At 38.7% G+C, this 22,951-nt stretch overlaps 1 protein-coding gene across 1 annotated transcript; it reads left to right on the plus strand.

Moving 5' to 3' along the window:
* The first annotated feature begins 15,434 nt into the window (after positions 1-15,434).
* Positions 15,435-21,220, plus strand: LOC136664461 (uncharacterized). The gene is made up of 6 exons (XM_066641642.1): positions 15,435-15,553; positions 17,323-17,429; positions 19,928-20,254; positions 20,354-20,491; positions 20,633-20,806; positions 21,027-21,220. The coding sequence occupies exons 1-6, from the start codon at positions 15,435-15,437 to the stop codon at positions 21,218-21,220; spliced, it is 1,059 nt and encodes a 352-aa protein (XP_066497739.1).
* Positions 21,221-22,951: the final 1,731 nt, after the last annotated feature.

The following is a 22,951-nucleotide window of genomic DNA, read 5'->3' on the forward strand; positions in this document are numbered from 1 at the left end:
CCGAGCCATTTTTTTCTAAGGCTTGTCATTCAACCAATCAGAGAACAACAAGCAAGCTCCAACCCTCCAACCCTCCAAACTGAGACACTTGGTTTTCCTGAATGCAAATCTGCCTTCCAAAAAATAGTTGAAGAAAATGTTAAATCAGTTAAATGTTTGTTGACAGTTGTGGTTGTTTTAATCACTACCGTTGAATGCTGCTATTTTGCACTTTGCAGAGAATTTGTTTATTTTATTACCCAGAAATGTATGATTATTTAATTTAATAAGTTATTTTGTAATACCTACCTTTTAGGTTCCATTGGCTATACTTCAGAGTTTACAAGTGATTTTTTATTAAGGTGTTTAAATAAAAATCCAGTTATTTATACAATTGAATGTGTGAGTGCAGTCAGTGAGTTATTACAAGACAGCCATAAAAACAATTGGCCATTGTAACACTATTTATTATTTTTAATACTGAACAATAATATTTTGTCCATATAGTCATGTAAAATGTAGGTAATATTGTTCTGTACTGGTGGAAATAAGTGGTAAAACAAAGAGCCATTTAGGAACCGAAAAGAGCCGAAATTCCCATCACTAATTGGAGCAGATTTATATTTGAACAGGCGCCTTAACGAAGGCTGAAAGAGGACCCAAGGTGTCTGACTCACTGCCAAAACACGATAATCTTAGTGGCACCTTTTCAAAATTAAAGCATTTTTTTTGTTCCAGGCAAGCTACATTTTTCTGGTCTCTATTCTAATGTTCTTTTATTATGTTTAAGGGCTATTAGTGAATCCACTGTGAGTGGGTGCTTTTTACTGAGTGAGCTTTATAGGAAAACAGAAAGGCATTAATAAAGACAGGCTCTTTAATAAAGAAATGCTAATTTCTTCAGAATCTTTGTACTTCATCTACAATACCTACACGCCCCACACACTGAGAAACACTGATATAAACACAGTGTTGTGTTAAATATGAAATTAATAAAATATTAATTTTGACCATATTTAGTTCAGAGTAATGAGATTCTGCTCGAGCTGCTGAGCTCAGCTACAAAATATTTGAACTTGTCAGAGGTAAAACATTGTCTTTTATCAGTAATTTATTCTTAAACAGAAAGGTTGCCCTCAGAGAATCCACAAAAAGTCATTTATGACATTGATGGGAATCACCTCGTCACAGATTAAAGTTAAAAATGTACTTTTAAATTCTCAAAATTGGTACCAGCACAAACTGAGTTTTATTGTACAAGAGAATCATGTTTAGTAAAGGCTCTTTCTCTCTCTCTGTCTCTATAGCAGACCCAGCCCTGACCTATTTATTTTAATTTTCCACTGCAACTTAAGTAGCACAGTAATGTGTTTACAGCTACTGCTCCATTTGACGTGGAACTGATAATTGGAAGAAGCAGCTGGTATATTAATACCTACATTACATCACCTCTAGCTTTCTGTTCTTTCCTCTTCTTTTTTTCCTGGTTTGGGCACCAAAAGGTAGTCTTTGTGACATAGTCACTGTGTTCTTCTGGTTAATACGGTGTTACACTCAGTCATGGAGCCCCTCCTTCCCCGCAGATAAATCTAACTGAAGGGAGAGAGAAGGGGGGATTGATTTTCTGAATAATGTCACACGTAGCGGCATCACACAAAAAAAAATGTTAGGGCTTATATATTAACTATGAGCTTACCAAGTTGGGTGTTTATTGCAATATTTAGAACGAAAAAATCTAAACGTTATTCATGCAAATAATGGGGGAAATGTTTTATCTCTATCTCCCCTCATAGCGGGGCTCTTCTCTCTGCTTTCTAGTTCTGATACGCCATTTCATTCATTCATTCATTATTTGTAACCGCTTATTCAGTGGTGGGTCCAGAGCCTACCTGGAATCATTGGGCGCAAGGCAGGAATACACCCTGGAGGGAGCCCCAGTCCTTCACAGGGCAACACACACACACACACACGGACACTTTTGAGTCGCCAATCAACCTACCAACGTGTATTTTTGGACTGTGGGAGGAAACGGAGCACCCGGAGGAAACCCACACGAACACGGGGAGAACACACCAACTCCTCACAGACAGTCACCCAGAGCGGGAATCGAACCCACAACCTCCCTTCCCCTGGAGCTGTGTGACTGCAACACTACCTGCTGCGCCACCGTGCCGCCCATACGCCATTTCAACAGCACAAAATTCCACTCTTTACACAGAATACAAGAAAATGGTCCATTAGTATATTACCATATTAGTTAGCATGCAACATTTTCTAGGATCAATTGGATTTAATGGAAACATCAGCTGACGATGGAGAGAGAATCAACACTACAGGGAATCCTCTGCTGGAAAAGTGGATTCGTAGATCTGATAAAGCGTGTGCACCTTTTGTGCTCCTGAGATCTTGAAGAGAACCCAAATCTGAGACAGACCACAACAGCAGCTGTTTCCTTGTTGTAGTCCTTATCTCCAGAAATGACAGCCCTTTTGAATACTGGCACAATTTCTGTCCACTTTCTCAGGCTTGCACACACAGCACAGAGATGCTCATCTTCAGCAGATAGTGCAGTAAGTCATGTACTTAATGAGAAAACGTTCTTTCATGTGAAAAGACAGAAAAGCTTCTGCTCTAAAGAAATTGACACTTTTCCTAAAGAATACAAATTTAATTAAAGCCTGTTTTTTGTAAAAGAGTGATTCTGTTTGTGAATTGTAGGTTGAAACACTGCTCCATGCTTTTCCTCTAAACTGAGTAATTGTGACTTAAGCAATGACTTTGACTCAGGAAACTAACATGGTCCTATGGTGAGATTTTAATCATCATGGATATTATTTTCGTTACAGACAAAAATAATGACAACAAAAAATACACAAAAATATTTACTTACTGTAGAAAATTATTTAGTAAATGTGTATATGTAATATATTATTATTGTAGACACTATTAAAAAAGAAAACACAAGGATATATTAAACATACAATGGACCAGGGCGATGACATGACTTTTCATCATGACAGAGACCTGCATGGACGTGTCTCTCTCTCACAAGGCGGCAGATCAGCGACGACGAAGAATCCCCACAGAGACCTTCAGCTCCGACGGCTGCGTGTGAAAGCCTCGGGAGAAAATGAACGCCCGCGGTTGCAACCTACAAGGCCCGCGTCTGCAATTCTCCAGGAAGTCATGCCGGAAGGCACCGTCAGCGACATGCTCCCTGTCCATCTCTGGATACGTAAGGTCATACGGTCTCTTGTCTTTCATGGCTCATGGGTTGGTACTGAAAGTTTGCTGGGATAAACAATAGCCTTTCTTAGAACTTAGGGTAATAATTATCATAGAGAAATTCCCTTATATATTAATCTCCCTGTTCCCTCATTTATCGCTGTAATCCATTTTATTATATGAATGTCTAATCAATATTCATTATTTGAGATTACAATTAATAAACCAGTTGTGTGATAAAACTAATCCTTGGTTATTTGTGTTTGTGTGTGTGTGCACCTTTCTTGTATGGAATTATAACTTCTAGTTCAGATTCCATTTCAGAGTCAAGAACCCACGGTGGGTCAATGAGCATAATTCATTAATAATAGTTCATTCTAGTTAATCCTGCTCTATAATATGTGAAGATGACCTACTTGTCTAAGCTAAAATGAAGACAGGTAAGGGCACTACATAATAGTTAATGGCACCCAAACATGGAGCTTAGCAAAATGAATTAAATAATTAATTATTAATAAAATAATAATTAATGATCATTGACTCCGCTATTTAGTGCTAATGCCACCGCAAGGTGTGCATACTATTTCCACTACAGACTTGCACCCACAGCACAGAGATGCTCATCTTCACCAGGCAGATAGTGAGAACAGATAGTGCTGCTTAGTGCAGTACACCATGTACTTAATGAGAAATGTTCTTTCATGTGAAAACAAGCAGAAACACTTTTACTCTACAACAGAACACACTATTTCTAAATAAAATTACAATTAAATTACAGCCTGTTATTTAAATGAGTGATTCTGTTTGTGTAATTTGTTGGCAACACACAACCGATGTGCCTGTTATAGCTAAGAGTCAAATTTGTTTCAGGTCATCGTAAACCCGTATAGAGACTGTTTTGTTAATGTCAATAGTGCACTAATTACAACAACGCATTACAGTGGGCTATGGTTTAATCTCACCAGTTGGCCAAGTGTGTCCTGGATTTCATTTCAACCAAAAAATATGCCTAAGTTATAGTTATAAACTATTAAATAATAAAAAGATGTGTTTCTACATGAGGGGTCTGTTGACATATTTACATGCGGTGACTTCTGTAGCATATAATTATCATAAATGCCAGTGCTATTTTTGTCATGGCAGGTTTAAACACTGCCCCAGGCTTTCACTTTAAACTCAGTAATATGTAACTTAAACAACAACTTTGACTCAGGACCCTAACATGGTCCTATGGTAAGATTTTAATGGTTATTGAATTTGTTTTATTTATAATCAGAATGTATAATGACAACAAAAACTACACACATTACTTACAATAGAAAACTATTTAGTAAAAGTATATATTTAATATAGTACCACTATTATTATTACACTTTTTATTATTATATGCACAATAAAAAGAAAGCATAAGGATATATTAAACATACACAGGACCAGGGCTCCAAAGAAAGCTTTAATAATTGAAGTTATGTAATAACATAATTTTGGGAGTAGGACCACGGCCGAACTCCTCCTCTCAGCTCTATATAAACCCTGCAAACTCACGTCATTTCCACGTTGGACAAACTTGCTCCCACCTCCACCCCGTCTCCACATTTTTCTCGTATTCATCGATCCAACAGGGGGTCCGGCTTCATATGCTTTCATAAGCCACCATGAACTCAACCCCAAAGACTTCCTCCTCCCTGTTTCAGCCTTTACGGCCAGTGTCTGACCATTAATAGATTTATTTCCTTCAGCATGGACAGCGCCATTCAACTCAATACTGCATGTTTTGGACGAATGTTTCTGTTTATGAGCCCTTGGTCTCACACAGTACAGCAGAGGTCAGCACAGCTCAGACTTAACTTTGGATTTTCCCTTTCCTTTATATAAAGGCCCCTGGCTGGCTCGGCAGTTGTTGGAATGAGGTGATCAGAGAGGCTGTTGAGAATAAATTTGAAAGAATATAAAGGCCATATAATTATTTATAAATTAAGCACTCTATTATTACGATTAAGCACGAACACCGATTCATACTTTTGGACATTTTGTGTAGCCAATCCACCTACTAAAGTAATTTTGGACCATGGGAAGAAACCCACGCAGACATGGGGAGAACACAGCAAACTCTTCGCAGATAGTCAAACAGAAAGAGACTCAAAACCACATCCTCAGGACCTGGGAGCTGTGTGACGGCGGCACCACCTGTTGCACCACTGTGCCACACGATTAAATGCATGGCTAAATATAATATTTTATGAAGAAAAATACAAGTCCTGCCTTCCATCACAAATGGTGTGATCCATTTTCTTTCCCTGAAGCCGTGCTGAGAGCAAACACACACTTCCTAGTGCCAGTTTTTTGATGCCCAACTCCTAACTTGTCCTGTGTGTGTGTGTGGGGGGGGCTGGGGGTGTAGGTGTATGCGCATGCTCATGTGTGTGATCCAGGCTCATGTGACAGAGTAAGGTCACAATGAAGTGAATTGAATGCCCACAGCAGTGTGACCAGATGTTTTTATCCCTCATTATGTTTAATTTTAATACAATTTCTTTTGTGCTAAAGTTTTGCAATGGTTTAGCATTAAAGGGAGTAGTCTCAGATTGGCTGTGTCTGTTTAGGCAAGTGTTTCCCGTACCCAAAAAGTCCGATTTTCTTCCTTCAGTGTGGGATGTTTAAATTTGGGAGTCAGATTTAAATGTAGTTTATTTTTGATGGGTGGAGGTGGTGAAGGAGAGAGTGCTTGTCTCGTTAGATGCTCAGCACTCCTAAATCTCTGATCCTAGAATCTCCCATGGTCACATCTACTCTTAGAAAACTGAAGTGAAATGACATGCTTTCTGATCATTGTACATCTGTACATACAGTGTAGCTGTGGTGTTTTCAGTATGAGTTATTGCTAACAGGAAAAGGGGCCCAAGAGGAAGAGAAGCTTGTAAGGCACAGACATCAGAACCTCAGAGCATCGTCTGAACACAGCAGCAGTGCCCACCCCTCTGCAAACTGAACATTTCAACAAGGATTTAGTGAAATCAAAATGCTGAGACCTCTTCTCGTCTGTATTCTCTGTAAATTAATTTTTCTTCCTTTAAGTTTGAGCATTAATATTTTTTCAGCAGAAATATTGACACATTAAATTAATTGCATGTGTATGTGCAGCTCAGCAATTAAATGTTCTACAGCAAATAATTTTTTCTTGGAATCAGAGCCACTTGAATGCCTCTTTGAAGCTGAAAGTGAAAAGAAATTACAACTCACAATAATTAAACTATTACAACCTGCTTCACTCATAAACATCACGACTTGTACACAACTATATACCGTATACACCTTTTTGTATATTATCATGGAAAAACATTTTTGCACATAGTTTTTAATGTTTAAATCCAAATTCTATAAATTCTGATTTCTATTTTCTGCATTTTTTTAATCACTGACTGAATTATTATGAGTGAATAGACACCGTATGCTCTGTATTGTGTGTTACTGGTTTAGTGAAATCTCACCCACTCTCAGTTAAGACAATCCAGAACACTAAAGCACATTAAACAATAAAAGTTCTTGTGCACTGTTACTAATTTGAGTGTACGACACATTGTAATCAATTTTTAAATAATCTAAAGAATCATTTCAGTTCATCCGAAAGTCATTTTGATTGCACTTTATTGTGTATCCAATGATGCATATATAATGGAACGTCTGATACGCAATCATTTCCAGAACAGCTGTGATTTTGTGTAAAATACATTTAAAATTGTGTTATTTTTTTAATTACTTAAACTTTTATTACAATAACAAAATCACAAAAAGATGTCCAATGCTCTCTCTGAAGAACTCGATTGTATTTCTCGACAAAAGTTGGGATGGAGATGAGTTTTCTGTTGGGCTCCATGACCCCGCTGTAGGAGACGGATTGGGACTGCAGGCCAGCTGGCACGTGAAGCCCTGGAGCTGTGTCTACAAAACCACATTGAATTGTCTAAGAGTCCCATGCAATGGGCAAAGATGCACCACCAATACCATGACAATTTCAGACGGCTCAACAGTGAAGTCTGACATCGCAGACCAACCCCCTCCAAGCCAGCTTTACAGTCCTACCTTACCCTTTACCATCAACAGCTATACATTCACACTGGCCTCCCTGGTGACTAAGGCTGTACCTAGCCCCACTGGCACCGTTAATGTATGCTCAGTGCCACCAGTTCCAAGTGAACTTTATGTGCTGCATCACCAACAATCACAATAGCATCTCTACAGTGCATTTCCCAAGTAATCTGTGCTCTTCTTATCCACAACCACTGACTAGACCTTTCAGGTGTTTCTGATAACTCCTTCAGAGCTGCCCCTAGTTTCCGGCCCCTGGTGACGAACTGCACAAGAAGGGATGTGGCCGACTTGGCTACAAATCCCCTAACACCTATCTCCTCTATTCTTAGTTCTTTCACATGTCCTAAATTATTACATCAATATAATGCTTCTTTACCTTCCAGATACTAAAACAAGATACTAAAACAAATACAATGGCAAAAACCTTAAGATCAATAAAAGTAATGGAGGCATAGATGGAATTCATATGGAATTCAAAATTCATTCATTTTCTGTAACCACTTATACAGTTCAGGGTCACGGTGGGTCTGGAGCCTACCTGGAATCACTGGTCGCAAAGCGTGAACAGACACTGGAGGGGGCAACACTCCTTAACAGGCACACTCACACTTTTACACCTATGGACATTTTGAGTCACTAATCCATCTACCAACATTTTTGGACCGTGGGAGGAAACCCTCGCAGGCACAAGGAGATAACAACAAAACCTTCAAACAGTCACCTGGAACAGGACTGGAACCCATAACCCCAGGACCCTGGAGCTGTTTGACGATTTGTGGTCAGCTGAGCCTTATCACAACAACATTTACAAACATGAAATCCAGTTCAGAATCACTGCCCTCAAAGATAAAGCTCAAATTGAAGCAGCTCCAGAGTCATTAGTTACACACTCCTACACAGGACCGGCTCTCTGCAGTTCTAGAGAGTGTGAGACTGACATCACTGATAAAAAAAAAACCTAGAGAAACAGTTGTTTAAATAATCTCCAAACTTTTTGGACTTTGCTGTGTGCATGGGCCTGCCCTGACTGTCAGCTGTGTATCCGCAATCAAACAAACAAAAAGCAGAGCACTGAGCACACACTACTCTGGTGGATGTTCCTTCTATGCTTACAGTGAAGTGATTCAGACCATGGAACTAGAATATTCTATAAAGATTTCAGCCTTAGTATGACCCTGTCCCAAAGTTTTTGGAGTTTCTTGAAAGCATCAGTTTCTAAATGTGTTTGTATTTAGAAAAGAAAACAACTATAGTCTGTATTTTTGGAAGTCTATTGTTTTTGTACATTTGTTGTTAATAAAAGAGACATCACAGGTTCTTGTATTTATTATGTTATGAAACACCCCAATTTGTCTAAAAAAAGGTTTATATCATTTGAATAATGTCAGTTTAATGCTTTGTCTATGAACAACTGCAGTAACATACACTGAATGTCCAAAGATGTTTGAAGAACTTCTGTAATGATAGAATTTACCTACTTTATGGTGCTTCCACCATGGGAACAGAAGTGAACACACCGTTTGAAAACAAGCACTGACCAACAGAATTGGACTCTCTAGAGCAGCTGCACATGAGGTCCACAAGCTCAGTGCCAAGCATTAGTTATAAATTCCACCAGATTTGGGCTGTGAAGCAGTGGAGCTGTGTTTTCTGGAGTGATGGAGCCTTGTTTGTGAGGCAGAAAGAATAATCCAGAATCAGTAATTGACCTCACTAATACGTGTGTAGCTAAATACCATATTCTCATGTTAAACACCATATTCTCACAAAGTTTCTAAAATCTAGTGTAAAGCCTTCAACAACTCCTGATTGGTGCCCTTCATTTTAAAAGAAAACACATGTCAAGAAACATTAGACCATACAGTGCAAGTGAATGAAAGGTCAATGTGCTGCACCAAACATGACCAAAATTTCATGGGACAAAGTTACACATCTAAATATACAACATCAACTAAAAGGTGAATAACTGTCTCACAGAACAGTGTTTTCTTTTATCACTGCTTTCAACAACTCTTCTTTATTTCAGTAATCAGTGCTGTTGGAGAGACCTGATTGGTGGGTAAGTTGTTTCAAGAATAAAATTTAATTAATATATAGTGTAAATCTGTACGGAGCCCTGGAGGGGACATGGGTAAAAAAAGATAATAATTCAGTGAACGATTTACAATTAGTTCACACGTTTTAATTAATGCAGTGATTGAATTGCAATTTGAGCGCACGATTTAGCCAATTCGAGTGAAGGAATTAGTAATTTATGCGCATGAATAACTAATCAATTCACTGGGGACTCCGTAAAAGATATCAGTTCCGTGTTTATCACAGTGTGTACGTATGGATAATTAAGCAAATGTATGGAAGTGTTGAAGTAAACGGCGTGCATCATCTTTTCGGCTGAGCACTAGTAGCTCATAGCTGTCATTTAAACAAAACTACACCAAAATAGAGTAATTATTTGCACTGGATCTAATTCCAATGCCCTAGATTTCACACAGATGCCCTGTTTATAACTTAGGAGCCATGGATATATTTACATAATTCCTGTGAACGTTGGTAAGGCTCATATCTGTTTCTGTCCAGCGGGTGCTGCTGAGCCCCTCCACCGTCACAAAGCACTCACAGGCGGACACACTTCACCTGGGCCAAGGCCGTTTAACCAGCCTAGCTCTGCTGGCCATTGAGAGGACACTAGTCAAGTCCCTGGAAAAGACGCCTTGTTGGTACGACAGGGTCACAGACCATTTTCTTTAAAAGGAACAGAGGGTAGAATTTACGTATAAATAAACCGACACATTTTATGATGTAGGCCGAAACTGAGCTTCCCCTCCTGGTCTATATACATAAATGAATTATGTGAATGACATACGCAAGTAGCAGCCTCAGTGGGTACTGCACTAAGAAAAATAATAAGTGATAAAACAAAGCCACATGTGAGATATATCTATTTACATAATGATTCCAGGTAGGCTCTGGACCCACAGCGACCCTGAACAGGATAAGCACTTACAGATAATGAATGAATGAATGAATGTTCATTAATCCATTGATTCTATTCATTAACAGACACCTTACAGAGCCCTGTACTGTCCTCACCCTCTGCCGTCTCTCCAGGAGAAACTGTTCAGATCAAATGTACTTCACCCATCCCAGAGTACACTTCTGCAGAATACCGTTTATACAGAGATGGGAGAACTATAAAAACCCAAACAGCTGTATCTTCAACAACATTTAGTTTCACAGTGGACTCCTCAAGTCAAGGCCAGTACAGCTGTGACTATTCCTACTGGAGACGTCCTTCTATCAGATCATCCAGGAGCAACTCTATCAGCATTACTGTGGGTAAGGGCACACACAATGACTCAGTACATTTTAAAACAGTTCGAAATCGTAGTGACTTCAGCCAAATTTACTTTACAATATTATACCCCTTTACCACAAGTAAACACATTGTCTGCCATGTCATTTGGGTAAACAGTGCACCATGGAGTAACTTATGGAGAGAGTAGAAAACCACCCACTCCCTCCCCATCCCTGCTGATTTCACTACAGTGAAGTAATAATTAATTACACTAGGTGGCTCCCTAGGAGCAAAAGCCCATATCTTACCTAGAGTTCCTTTAACATGGAAAGGAGAGTTTTAATACGAAGTTAACTGAAGCTGACATGCAGGGTACAGAGCGTGTGTTAGTGCAACAAAGAGCAGAACACAACACGACTGTTAACACTTCTGAACTTAACGGTGAAAAGAAATGATAAACAATAGCACACTTCACTAGGTTCCTGACAGCTCCACTACAAACAAACTGCTCCATTTAATGAACAGAAAGGTCTGAGAGATGGAGGCAGGTTCTGCAGAGACCTTGAGTGTGGGTTGTGTCTAGTTGTATAAAGACAACTGTACTTGGCATGAACTAGCATTCCTTTATGTTTAAATATGCCTTCAACATACACTCGTGGTATGAGAAGAAACTGTTTGACTTAGAGGAGAGAATATATTTCTAGTTACTTCTTACAATCAGAAGTGCAGACTCCCTCTTTATGAGGAGATTAAACTAAGAGAGAACAATGAGGAACAGGGAGGATTAATATTTGTGTAGCTGAATACCATCATATTCTCACAACAAATTTTCTAAAATCTAGTGCAAATCCTTCACCAACTCCTGATTGGTGCCCTTCATTTTAAAAGAAATCACATCAAGAAACATTAGACCACACAGTGCAAGTGAATGAAAGGTCAATATGCTGCACCAATAATAACCAAAATTGCTTGATAAAAAAATCCACATCTAAATATAGAACACCAACTAAAAGGTAAATAACTGTCTCACAGAACAGCGTTTACTTTTATCACTGCTTAACAAAACTCTTCTTTATTTCAGTAATCAGTGCTGTTGGAGAGACCTGGTTGGTCGGTAAGTTTTTTAAAGAATAAAAGTAAGTTTAATATACAGTGTAAATCTGTTTTCTGAAAATACCAAAATAATTTCAGCTGTAATGCCTGTGAAACTGGGATTTTAAGACTTTGTACCAGTTTATGGAAACATAGCAACTGCCTTAAAAAACTCATGTTCTCCATTTGTGACAGAAGCCTCAAACATACGACTCGTCAGTGATAATGGTGTCTGCTCTGGAAGAGTGGAGGTGTATCATAACGGCCAGTGGGGAACAGTGTGTGATGACGGCTGGGACATGAATGATGCGGCGGTGGTGTGCAGACAGACGGGATGTGGCCGGGTGATCGGTGCCCCTCAGAGTGCCCACTTTGGTCAGGGAAGTGGTCCAATTCTTCTGGATGATGTTGGTTGTTCTGGAAGTGAAAGCTCCATTACATCATCCAGTCATAACGGATTTAACATTCACGACTGTAGTCATGGTGAAGACGCGAGTGTTGTGTGCTCAGGTAAAGAGTCATTCTTACTTTAAAACACTGTAATGTTCATGTTGCTGTTGTGTTGATTCTCTAAACATTTCACTTTATTTTATCCGAACTATTTACCACTTTTATCATATTGTTTTTGTCGTGTAAACAATGACATTTTAGTGACCCTTTACATTAGAAACACTATTTAATTGTAGTGTGATATGATGAATGTGTATTAATTCCTAATAAGAAATTTGACGTTCTGAGATGTGATTTTAAATTTCCAAACTTTAGCTGGTTTTCAGAGACATCCCCAAGCACAAGTCAAGAGAAGAATTTTTTGGGAGACACTCCTGAGGATCAGTTTATGCTCTGTATAAAACAGCTTAATGAAGAACTTCTCAAACTATAGAATTAAACCTTAATTCCCATTGGTTTGAAACAATTTGAAGTTACACATGTGTAGCACTGTTTGAAATTAATTCCATTTGGACAACCAAATGAGTGGGATTAATTTACATGTGCTTAAAGTCATTTTTTTTTTATATGAATTTATGTAGAACCAAGGTAGCCACATTCTATGTGTGTAAATGGTTAATAATTATGTAAAACACGGTTGTCTTAATGATATTACTTTGTATTAACATATAATCCTTTATATTGCAACGTATGATTCAGAATCCTGGTACAAATGTTATGGGAGATTTGGGCTGATGCAGATATCTGATACTTTTCTTACACATCTGTAGAAATGTGATGCTAGTTTAAGAAGCCAACTACAGCTTCATGAAAAATGCAAAACATCAGGAATTTTTTAAAGACAAGTTTAATTCTAATCAGAGCAGCTCCATCAGCTCTGAAGCAATTTAACAACGAATATCCATGTGCTGGACTGGCCGACTATTTATTGAACCAAATGTTAACATAATTTATAACAAACAACATTAGTTCTAATACATAACAATGACATGTTCTAATACAAACAATTGAACATGACCATTATCTTTCTTAATCTCCTTCAGAGTTTCTTCTCTCTCCTAACTTCCCCTGACCTGAGCCATGTTCATTACGCAGCCAAGTTGATAAAATAAGATAAAAGATACGGCGGCACAGTGGCGCTGCAGGTCGTGTCTCTGTCACACAGCTCCAGGGTCCTGGGGTTGTGGGTTGGTGTGTTCTCGCCGTGTCTGCGTGGGTTTCCTCCGGGTGCTCTGGTTACCTCCCACAATCCAAAAACATACGTTGGTAGGTGGATTGGCGACTCAACAGTGTCTGTAGGTGTGAGTGTGTGTGTCACTGTGTGTCACTGTGTAAAGGACTGGCGCCCCCTGCATGGTGTGTTCCGTCCTTGCGCCCAGTGATTCTGGTTAGGCTCCAGACCCACTGCGACCCTGAACTGGATAAGGGTTACAGACAACCAATGAATGAAAGATGAGACTTCTCAAAGAAAATTGTAGTTTACATAGTGCACATGAAAAGGCGTACAGTAATCACAATAAACAGGGCAGGGATATAGAGAGGGGTTACAGAGAGTACAGAAGTGGAGAAGTACTATTGACTGTAAGAAATAAAGTGAGAATAGTCTATAGACATAAATGAATTATGTGAATGACATACATACATAGCAGCCTCAGTGGGTACTGCACTAAAAAACAAAATAAGTGATAAAACAAGGCAACACACATGAAATATGTCTATTTACAAAATGAGTATGAACATGACATTACCAAGCGCAGCATAAGTATTTATTGCACTGTAGTGGAGATGAATATGTTTTATTAATTTCTAACAAGAAATTTGACATTTTGGGACTTAATATGCCAAAAGTAATCGTATTATGACAAAAGACTTCTCTTCACTCTCAGTCACTCTTCTTCACACAGCCCAGATGGGAATTTAAGATAATTGAGCAGAGAAGGATCGTACACCACACTCCAGGACGGTTTATGACCCAAGGTCTCATAGGGCCAAGAGAGGAATCTTTGTTGATAGCAAAGACACTATGCTCTGTATAAAACTGCTTAATTAATTACTTCTCAAACTATTGAACTATTAATTCCCATTGGTGTTAAATGGTTTGAAGTTACATATGTGTACCACTGTGTGAAATTAACTCCATTTAGACAATCAAAATGGGTGGAATTAATTTACATGTGCTTGAAATCACCTTTTTATATGAAATTACGTAGGAACCAAGGTAGCCACATACTCTGTGTGTTATTTGGTTAAGAATGATATAAAACATTGTTTTGTGTGAATGATATTACTTTGTGTTAACATCCATCCATCCATCCATTATCTGTAACCGCTTATCCAATTTAGGGTCGCGGGGGGTCCAGAGCCTACCTGGAATCATCGGGCGCAAGGCGGGAATACACCCTGGAGGGGACACCAGTCCTTCACAGGGCAACACAGACACACACACATTCACTCACACCTACGGACACTTTCGAGTCGCCAATCCACCTGCAACGTGTGTTAACATATAATGTTTTATATTGCGAAAGCATGGTTCAGAATCCTGGGACATTCATTCAACAGGAAGCTTCCTTAAGTCTTTGTCTTGTCAAGTGTCATAAATTGGGAAACTCCCTGAGGACCAATAAGGGCTTCAAGGTGGATTTCTAAAATCTGGTTAAAACCCAGTGGTGCGAAAAAAAAAAAAAAACTCACTCAGAAAGAAGCAGAACAGAGTAGAACAAGAAGAGATGAAGAAGCAAGTTTTTTTTTCAGTCAGTTCAGTCAGTTACACTCAGTTAGAGTTCAGGGAGAATTCCCAGTTAAGGGAGAGACCCGGCTCTCTCGAGAGCTCTCAGTTCAGAGTTCAGCCCTTCAGCTCTCTTCAGGCTTTTTCAGAAGCTTTCCAGATTCTCTTATGGCTCTCTCTTAAACAGTCTTGGGCTCCTCAAGCAGTGTTCAGACAGAACAAACCCAGAACATAGAAAGAAAACGTAGAGAGAGAAGAAAAGAGGAGCGGTGGAAAGAAGGAGAATTCGCTTCCAGCCCGGAAGCTCAGTTAAGAGAGCCCAGAACTTCCAACCAGAAGTTTTATTTTAATTTCTAGTAGAAAAACTATAGTTAAAAAAACTATAGTTCATTCCAGCAAAGCTCAATGCCATGCCCAGAGCATGAAAGAGACCTCAGACCTCGGACCATCAAAGTGATAACAAGAGCTTCAGTATCAGCAACGAAGAAGGCCACATGTTCCCTCAGAATGATCTTCTGAGCAAAGGCCCAGAAAAGACCTGCATAGATGTGTCTCTCACCAAGAGGCAAATCATCGATGACGGAGAATCCCCACAGAGACCTTCAGAACGCCACCAGCTCCGGAGTGGTCGCTGTATCTAAGACCAAAAGGGAGAAGACGAACGGCCGCTCACGGATACGTAACGCCAGGGATACGTAAGGTCACATGGTTTAATTTCTTCATAGCTCAGGAGATTGGTGCTGCATGCTTTGCTGGGATAAACTATAGCCTTTTTAGAGTTTAGGGTAAATATCATAGAGAATTTCCCTCACATATTAATCTCCCTGCTCCCTCATGTATCGCTGTAATCCATTTCATTATATGAATGTATAACCAATATTCATTATTTGATATTATTATTAATAAACCAGTTGTGTGATAAAACCAATCCTTGGTTATTTGTTTGTGTGCACCTTTCTTGTACGGAATTATTACTTTTAGTTCAGATTCAATTTCAGAGCCAAGAACTTACAGCAGGTCAATGATCATAATCCATTAATAATAAGTAATTATGCTATATAATATGTAAAGTCATCCAACATGATGACCTACATGTCCAAGCTAAAATTGGACAAGTAAAGACACTACATATTATTTAATGACTCCCAACCAAGGGGCTTAACAAAATGAATTAAATAATTAATTATTAATCAAATAATAATTCATTATCCCTGACTCTGCCTTGTAGTATTTATGCAACATGAGGCATAATTATTTTACTATTGCACTAAAATATTTAATACGCAGTAAGACTGTCAACTAAATGTATTATAACTAGGTGCCACAGTGACAGCAGATCAGTCTGGAGAGCAGGAATAAAGTGTAATTTGTGAACAGTGGAGGTCAGGTAAGAGAGAGAGTGTAAATAAGTGTAATACTAATGAACTGTAGGATGAGATGTAGGAGCAAGTAGCAGCCTCAGTGGGTACTGCACTAAGAAACAAAATAAGTGATAAAACAAAGCCACACGTGAGATTTACATCTCTACATGTCTATTTACATAATGACATTACCAAGAGCCTCAGCACATAACATAGAATATAGCACTAGTGACAACGGACTGGTAGAATGTGGAAAGGAGTTTAGTGCACGCCACAAAGAAATTAGAAGTTGAAATGTACTCAGTTTAAAAAAACAGCACCCAAAAACAACAAATAATATTTTGCAAATTCCCATAAAATTCAGTCCTAAATTTCATACAAAGAGACATTTTAAACTTCACTGGTTCTCTATTTTTGTTCATCATCAAACAAGTTCTGGTGCTTATTCTTGTTTTATGGCAAATAATAAAACAAATACATAAAATACTGTTTATTTTTTTTGTATTGTTATTTGTCAAATCAGACAATATCAGACTTGTAAATGGAACAGGATACTGCTCTGGTAGAGTGGAGGTGTATCATAATGACACATGGGGAACAGTGTGTGATGACGACTGGGACATGACTGATGCGGCGGTGGTGTGCAGACAGACGGGATGTGGACGAGCGATCAGTGCCCCTCAGAGTGCCCGCTTTGGTCAGGGAAGTGGTCCAATTCTTCTGGATGATGTTGGTTGTTCTGGAAGTGAAAGCTCCATCACATCATGTCGTCACAGAGGATTTTACAAACACGACTGTGGTCATGGTGAAGACGCGAGTGTTGTGTGCTCAGGTAAAGAAAGCTATTTTCACATTCTCTGTAATGATGATATTGCTGCTGTGGTCACTTAATAAAATAAATGTTCATTAATCCATTGATTGTAATCTTTTACAGAAACCTTACAGAGCCCTGTACTGTCCTCACACTCTGCCGTCTCTCCAGGAGAAACCGTTCAGATCAATTGTACTTCACCCATCCCAGAGTACATTTCTGCAGAATACCGTTTATACAGAGATGGGAGAACTATACAAACCCAAACAGCTGAATCTTCAACAACATTTAGTTTCACAGTGGACTCCTCAAGTCAAGGCCAGTACAGCTGTGACTATTCCTACTGGAGACGTATCAATCTCACATCATCCAGGAGCAACTCTATCAGCATTACTGTGGGTAAGTGCACACACAATGACTTTTTAAAACAGTTCAATATCATAATGACTTCAGCCAAAATTACTTCACAATATTATACCCCTTTACCACAAGTAAACTTAAAAGTAAACAAAAGTAAATCCCTGCTGATTTCAATAAGGTGAAGTAATAATTAATAACACTAGGTGGAGCCCCAGGAGCAAAAAAACATATCTTACAGCACCCTGCATAATTACTGGCACCCCTAGTTAAAGTGTTAAAATGTCTTAAAATAAATTTATTTTTTCTTGCAGAAGTATAATCTCACTCTGAAATAATTTAGAAAAAAGCAACCTTTAACTCATTTATTTTTTCTAATAAACTAAGTAATAATTATTTCCCATAAAATGACCTGTTTCACAATTATTGGCACTCTTAAAAATTTCTTGGAAATAAATGTATTTGAACCATGTCATTTCTACTGTTGTGTATAAAGTGGATCAAAGTATCTAGGAACCTTTAATTAGTAATTCATCACTTCCTGTTTCCCTGGGGTATAAGTATGGCGTTACACAAAGGCCTATTTCTCTTACTTACTCTTAAAGGTGTGTAAGACAAGAGAATACACAATTCAAGTAAAGCAGATGTGTGTCGACCTTCATAAATCAGGCAATGGTTACAAGAAAAAAGCCACTCACCTGCAGATGCCCTTATCTACAGTCAGAGCAATCATCAAAAAGTTCAAAACATCTGGAACTATGACAACTATGACAACATCTTGAACTAGAAAACAAACTTGGAAGAGGACGCAAGTGTATCTTGCCACCACGCACAGTGAGAAGGAGGGTCAGAGAAGTAAAAAGTTCCCCAAATCTCACTGTAAGAGAACTGAATCAAATGGTAGCATCTTGGAGTTACGAGGTCTCCCAAACATCCAGTAGGTGCTATGTACATGCCAGCAAGCTGTTTGGGAGGCATGCACGGAGAAAGCCTTTTCTGAGTTATACTCATAAGCGTAAACAGCTGGAATTTGCCAGCGGTACTGGGATTTTAACTGGGACCGTGTGCTAGGGTGGGCACTGTACATAGAGTTCCTTTAACATGGAAAGGAGAGTTCTAATAAGAAGTTAACTGAAGCTGGCATGCAGGGTACAGAGCTTGTGTTAGTGCAACAAAGAGCAGAACACAACAAGACTGTTAACACGTCTGAACTTAACGGTGAAAAGAAATGATAAACAATAGCACAGTTCACTAGGTTCCTGACAGCTCCACTACAAACAAACTGCTCCATTTAATGAACAGAAAGGTCTGAGAGATGGAGGCGGGTTCTGCAGAGACCTTGAGTGTGGGTTGTGTCTAGTTGTATAAAGAAAACTGTACTTGGCATGAACTAGTATTCCTTTATGTTTAAATATGCTTCAACATACACTCGTGGTATGAGAAGAACCTCTTTGACTTTGAGGAGAGAATGTATTTGTAGTTACTTCTTACAATCAGAAGTGCAGACCTCCTCTTTATGAGGAGATTAAACTAAGAGAGAACAATGAGGAACAGGGAGGAGACGGGGAAATGCTGAGGTGCCCCGTCAAGGAGAGAGGAACATAGAGTTGGAAATTTATATTAAATAACATTGTAAGGAGGGGCTTTAAGAATGATCATCTTCCCAAAGACATTTTACAGGGTGCCCCTAAGGACACAGAAAAAAACAACCATCTGAAAAATACTGATCCAGTTTTAGACACAAGATTTAAGGCAAGAGCAAAACCTGTTTGGCCATGGTTCCCCACTTGTTTCTAAAACTGGGCCACCGTCTTTTATATGGGTGTCTTCTGTCTCTTACTTTTGGGACGCCCTGCACTAGGTGCATTAGGTTGTAGACGGAGGGGAGAAACTACTCACAGTATTTGGGCCTGTATTCTGCGTGGGAGTGAGTCCCCCAAAAGAAATCTGAGTGGATTAAAATGCTGTTCTTGGGTTGTTCTGAGATGAGTGCTGAATTTTCTATGAATAGACAGCATGAAAGGAAATGTTCCACACTTGATCTAGTCGTACTCCTAAAGGAACACCAGAGTGCACTTGTAAAATGTAATTCTATTAATATAAATCAGTCACATTTAGACACATTTTGACAATTGTTTTGGTAAATCTCATGGTGAAACCTGTTCCTTTTCCAGTAACTCTACCCACTCCACACATCTCTCTCCATTCCTCAAGAGAGGTCACATGGGGAGAGAAGGTTGATATCAGCTGCTCTGTAGAAACCAAGTTCACAGGTGGATCCTTCTCTCTGAGAAAGAGCTCTGGGTCATTTAGAGAAACCAAGAGTGGGACCTCAGTCACCTTCAGTTTAACAAAAGTGGACTTTGTTCATGAGGGGTCTTACTACTGCCAATACCAGACCAGAGTCTCCAGTCGAGATTTCAGCTCTCGTCAGAGCAGCTCTGTCCATTTCTCTGTTGTGGGTAAGATGGGTCTTGTTTGTAGTTCCTGTCAAATCTGAGTCATCATTTGCTTCATATTCGAGTCCCTCTTGTTTTCAGTGAACCTGCTGCAGCCCAACATCTCCTTCAGTTCTTCTCCTGATGGAGACTCCCACTGGTGGCTTCAAAGCTCAGAGGTGACCAGGGGACACAGCTTCTCCATCATCTGCTTCACAGAGCCACAGTATCCAGGGGGATCCTTCCACTTGGAGTTCAGTGGATCCAGCTTCACCAGAACACAGTCAGCTGTGAATCACTCAGCCTCCTTCTTCTTTTCTGAGGCAGATTTCACCCACCAAGGAAACTACAGCTGTGTTTATGAAGTAGCCGTGTCTACACGCACCTTTACCTCCAGTTCCACTCCATTACTGAGCGTCACAGTGAAAGGTAAAGTCTAATAAAGTACTAATATTTGTTCGTTATGCTCCTAAATGCGAAGATAGACATTTGAAGTGGGGTAAGTTTTGATGGTGATTTCTCCTGCAGCATCCCCTGTTCCCATCATCGCCTCAGGAGTGTCAGCAGGACTGTTACTCATATTAGTGCTAATCGCCATTTACTTCATAAAGAGAAGCAAAAAACAAGAAGTTCATCAGATGAATGTAAAGATGGATCCCAGACATCGTAAGTACAGACTTTTCTGAATTTATAATATATTCTTCTGGGGCTTTGCTGTTAACTTTATTATTAAAATAATATCTGTTATGAGTTTAGAAAAATGTAGGATTATACTATCATAACACCAAACACACGATTCTTCTGTAGGAGCCAAAAACACGTATGGAACAACTGGAGGGAACAATGAGACAGAAGATGAAGACGATTACGAAAATGCAGAGGCCATTTTTTACCACAAAGAAGATTCAGATGATTCTGAAGGAGACTACATCAATGTAAACACTGACAAAGTGAATAAAGCAGTGAAGAAAAACAAAGCAGGTGATCAAACAAACTCTGTGTAAATCTTGTTCCCTCTAATATTCTGAAATATTAAACTATTCAGTGTTGTAGCTGGAATTAAAGGAAGCTCAGGCACTTTTACTGAAACTCCTGTCTCTTGGGAAACCATTAAAACAAATAAAGTGTTTTTCTGTAGCGTGTGCTTTACCAGGTGATTTTATATCTCTTTAATTAATTTTCTTTGACAATCATTCCCCAGGTATCAACAACAGATATTGGATTGAAGATGAAAAGGAAGAGACAGATGATGAAGACGATTATGAAAATCAGGAAGCCATTGTCCATCAGGAAGAGGACTCTGACAATGATGACTATGTTGATATAGATGCAGAGACGGAGAAAACTGCAGTGGACAATGACTATGAGGATGAGCAAATTTATTCTAATGTGTAGTATGGGAAATTAAAGATCACTTTTAATCAAGTTAACACATGTGAACGCATGAATGTAAGACGTTAATAATTATTTTGATTAATTAATCATTTTACTCAATTTGGACACATTCCTCCCATATTTCACACTTTTAACAGTCTGTATTAGCGGTGGTGTTTGATTTTTTTTTATTTATGCTGAAATATGTAATAAATATCATAAACTCGATAACTCTGTCTCTCACATGCACACACACACACACACACACACACACACACACACACAGAGCTCCTGTTTTTCTGTTTGAGCTGATAACTGCATATTTAAGTTTCTGTCTGATACTAAAGCTCTCCCTGAAACTTTTACTGAGCAAACTAAGAAATTCTCATGAAAAAATCATCAAAACTACCCTGAGATCTTATAATAAAGTAAAAATGAAGGGCTTCTCTCACCAGTTTGACAGCACAATTAAATACATTAGGATAAAACATTCTTATGTATAATGACAGGCAGTTCACACCAAGTTGCCTCCAAATTCAGATGTATTTGCCTAATGCTTTCCACTCGTTGTTAAAGCTTTTTAGTTTATTTAAAGAAGCAGTCCGTCATTCTCTTTAATGGTTCTTCAATTTATATTTAAGCCATTATACTGACACCAAGTGGACTTGATTTGTCAGAGATCCTGTAGTAAATCTATTTTAAACACAGCCATACTCCATATGGGGGACCTGTCTATGTTCCTTCAAGGACTTTCTTAAAAAGCAAAATACCTTTTTAATAACAATCAAAATGTAGAATTAAAATGATGAAAATAAAATAATTTAAAGGGCTTTTATTTTGAAATTAAACACCAGAATCCCCTGATATTTTTATCTGAATACAAATCTTTTATTTTTCTCATTCTATTCCACATAGAGTTTTCACAAAGGTATGTTTATTTATTTCTAATTTCAAAATCCTATGTTTGTTTGATTAGACATTTGTGAATTAAATTAGCAGAGTTTTGTGAAATCACATTCAATTCCTGTCATTCTCGCTGTTTCCCCGCTACGTCATAAAGCGAGAAATTCTGGAGGCGACATCAAGACTGAGAGAAGCGCAACTGAGAAAAGGCAAAATGAAAGCGAAAACGGATTCTTCCAGAATATTAAGCTCAAAATAGTCAATTATATACAGAAATATTCTGTTTACAAACCTGTTTTTATAACTCTCAATATTAATGACAATGACAATTGAAAATGTAATTTATTGGTTATGGATTCTGTTTTTTGTTCTCAGAACTTCATTTTATTTTGACGCCATGGGGTGGTATATGTGTATTTTCATACTATTCAGAGCAGCAGTGTGCAGTTTGGGACATGGCCAGAGACTAACGTTCTCACAACCTGAACACAGCTAATATTAACGTTCACTAACTCTCAGATCCTCCTGCGTTACACTAAGTTATATACAAGCCGCTTATATAACTGAATATTATATTATATATAACTGTAATTATGTGTCGTTGTTATTTGTTGTGCTCTTCTTACTGACATCAAGTTTGGAGCTGGTCAAAACAAACTTTATAAACCAGACTCTGACAGTGAAGCGGAGGCCAGTGAAGCTGATGATTGGAGCTAGTGATGTGTCGGTCGCGAACGAACCGGTTCAAAGAGCCGGCTCTTGTAAGTGAACGATGAGAGCCGGTTCCCGTCTAAGACCGAGCCATTTTTTTCTAAGGCTTGTCATTCAACCAATGAGAGAACAACAAGC

The sequence above is a fragment of the Hoplias malabaricus genome, chromosome 13, assembly GCF_029633855.1.
Source record: "Hoplias malabaricus isolate fHopMal1 chromosome 13, fHopMal1.hap1, whole genome shotgun sequence".
Taxonomy (NCBI): Eukaryota; Metazoa; Chordata; class Actinopteri; order Characiformes; family Erythrinidae; genus Hoplias; species Hoplias malabaricus.

Excerpts from the sequence above, each read along its gene's own strand:
- LOC136664461 (XM_066641642.1), top strand. The coding sequence starts at position 15,435 with ATGACGGAGAATCCCCACAGAGACCTTCAGAACGCCACCAGCTCCGGA. Across the intron at positions 20,492-20,632 it reads AAAGATGGATCCCAGACATC|GAGCCAAAAACACGTATGGA; the intron begins GTAAGTACAGAC and ends ATTCTTCTGTAG. Across the intron at positions 20,807-21,026 it reads AGTGAAGAAAAACAAAGCAG|GTATCAACAACAGATATTGG; the intron begins GTGATCAAACAA and ends ATCATTCCCCAG.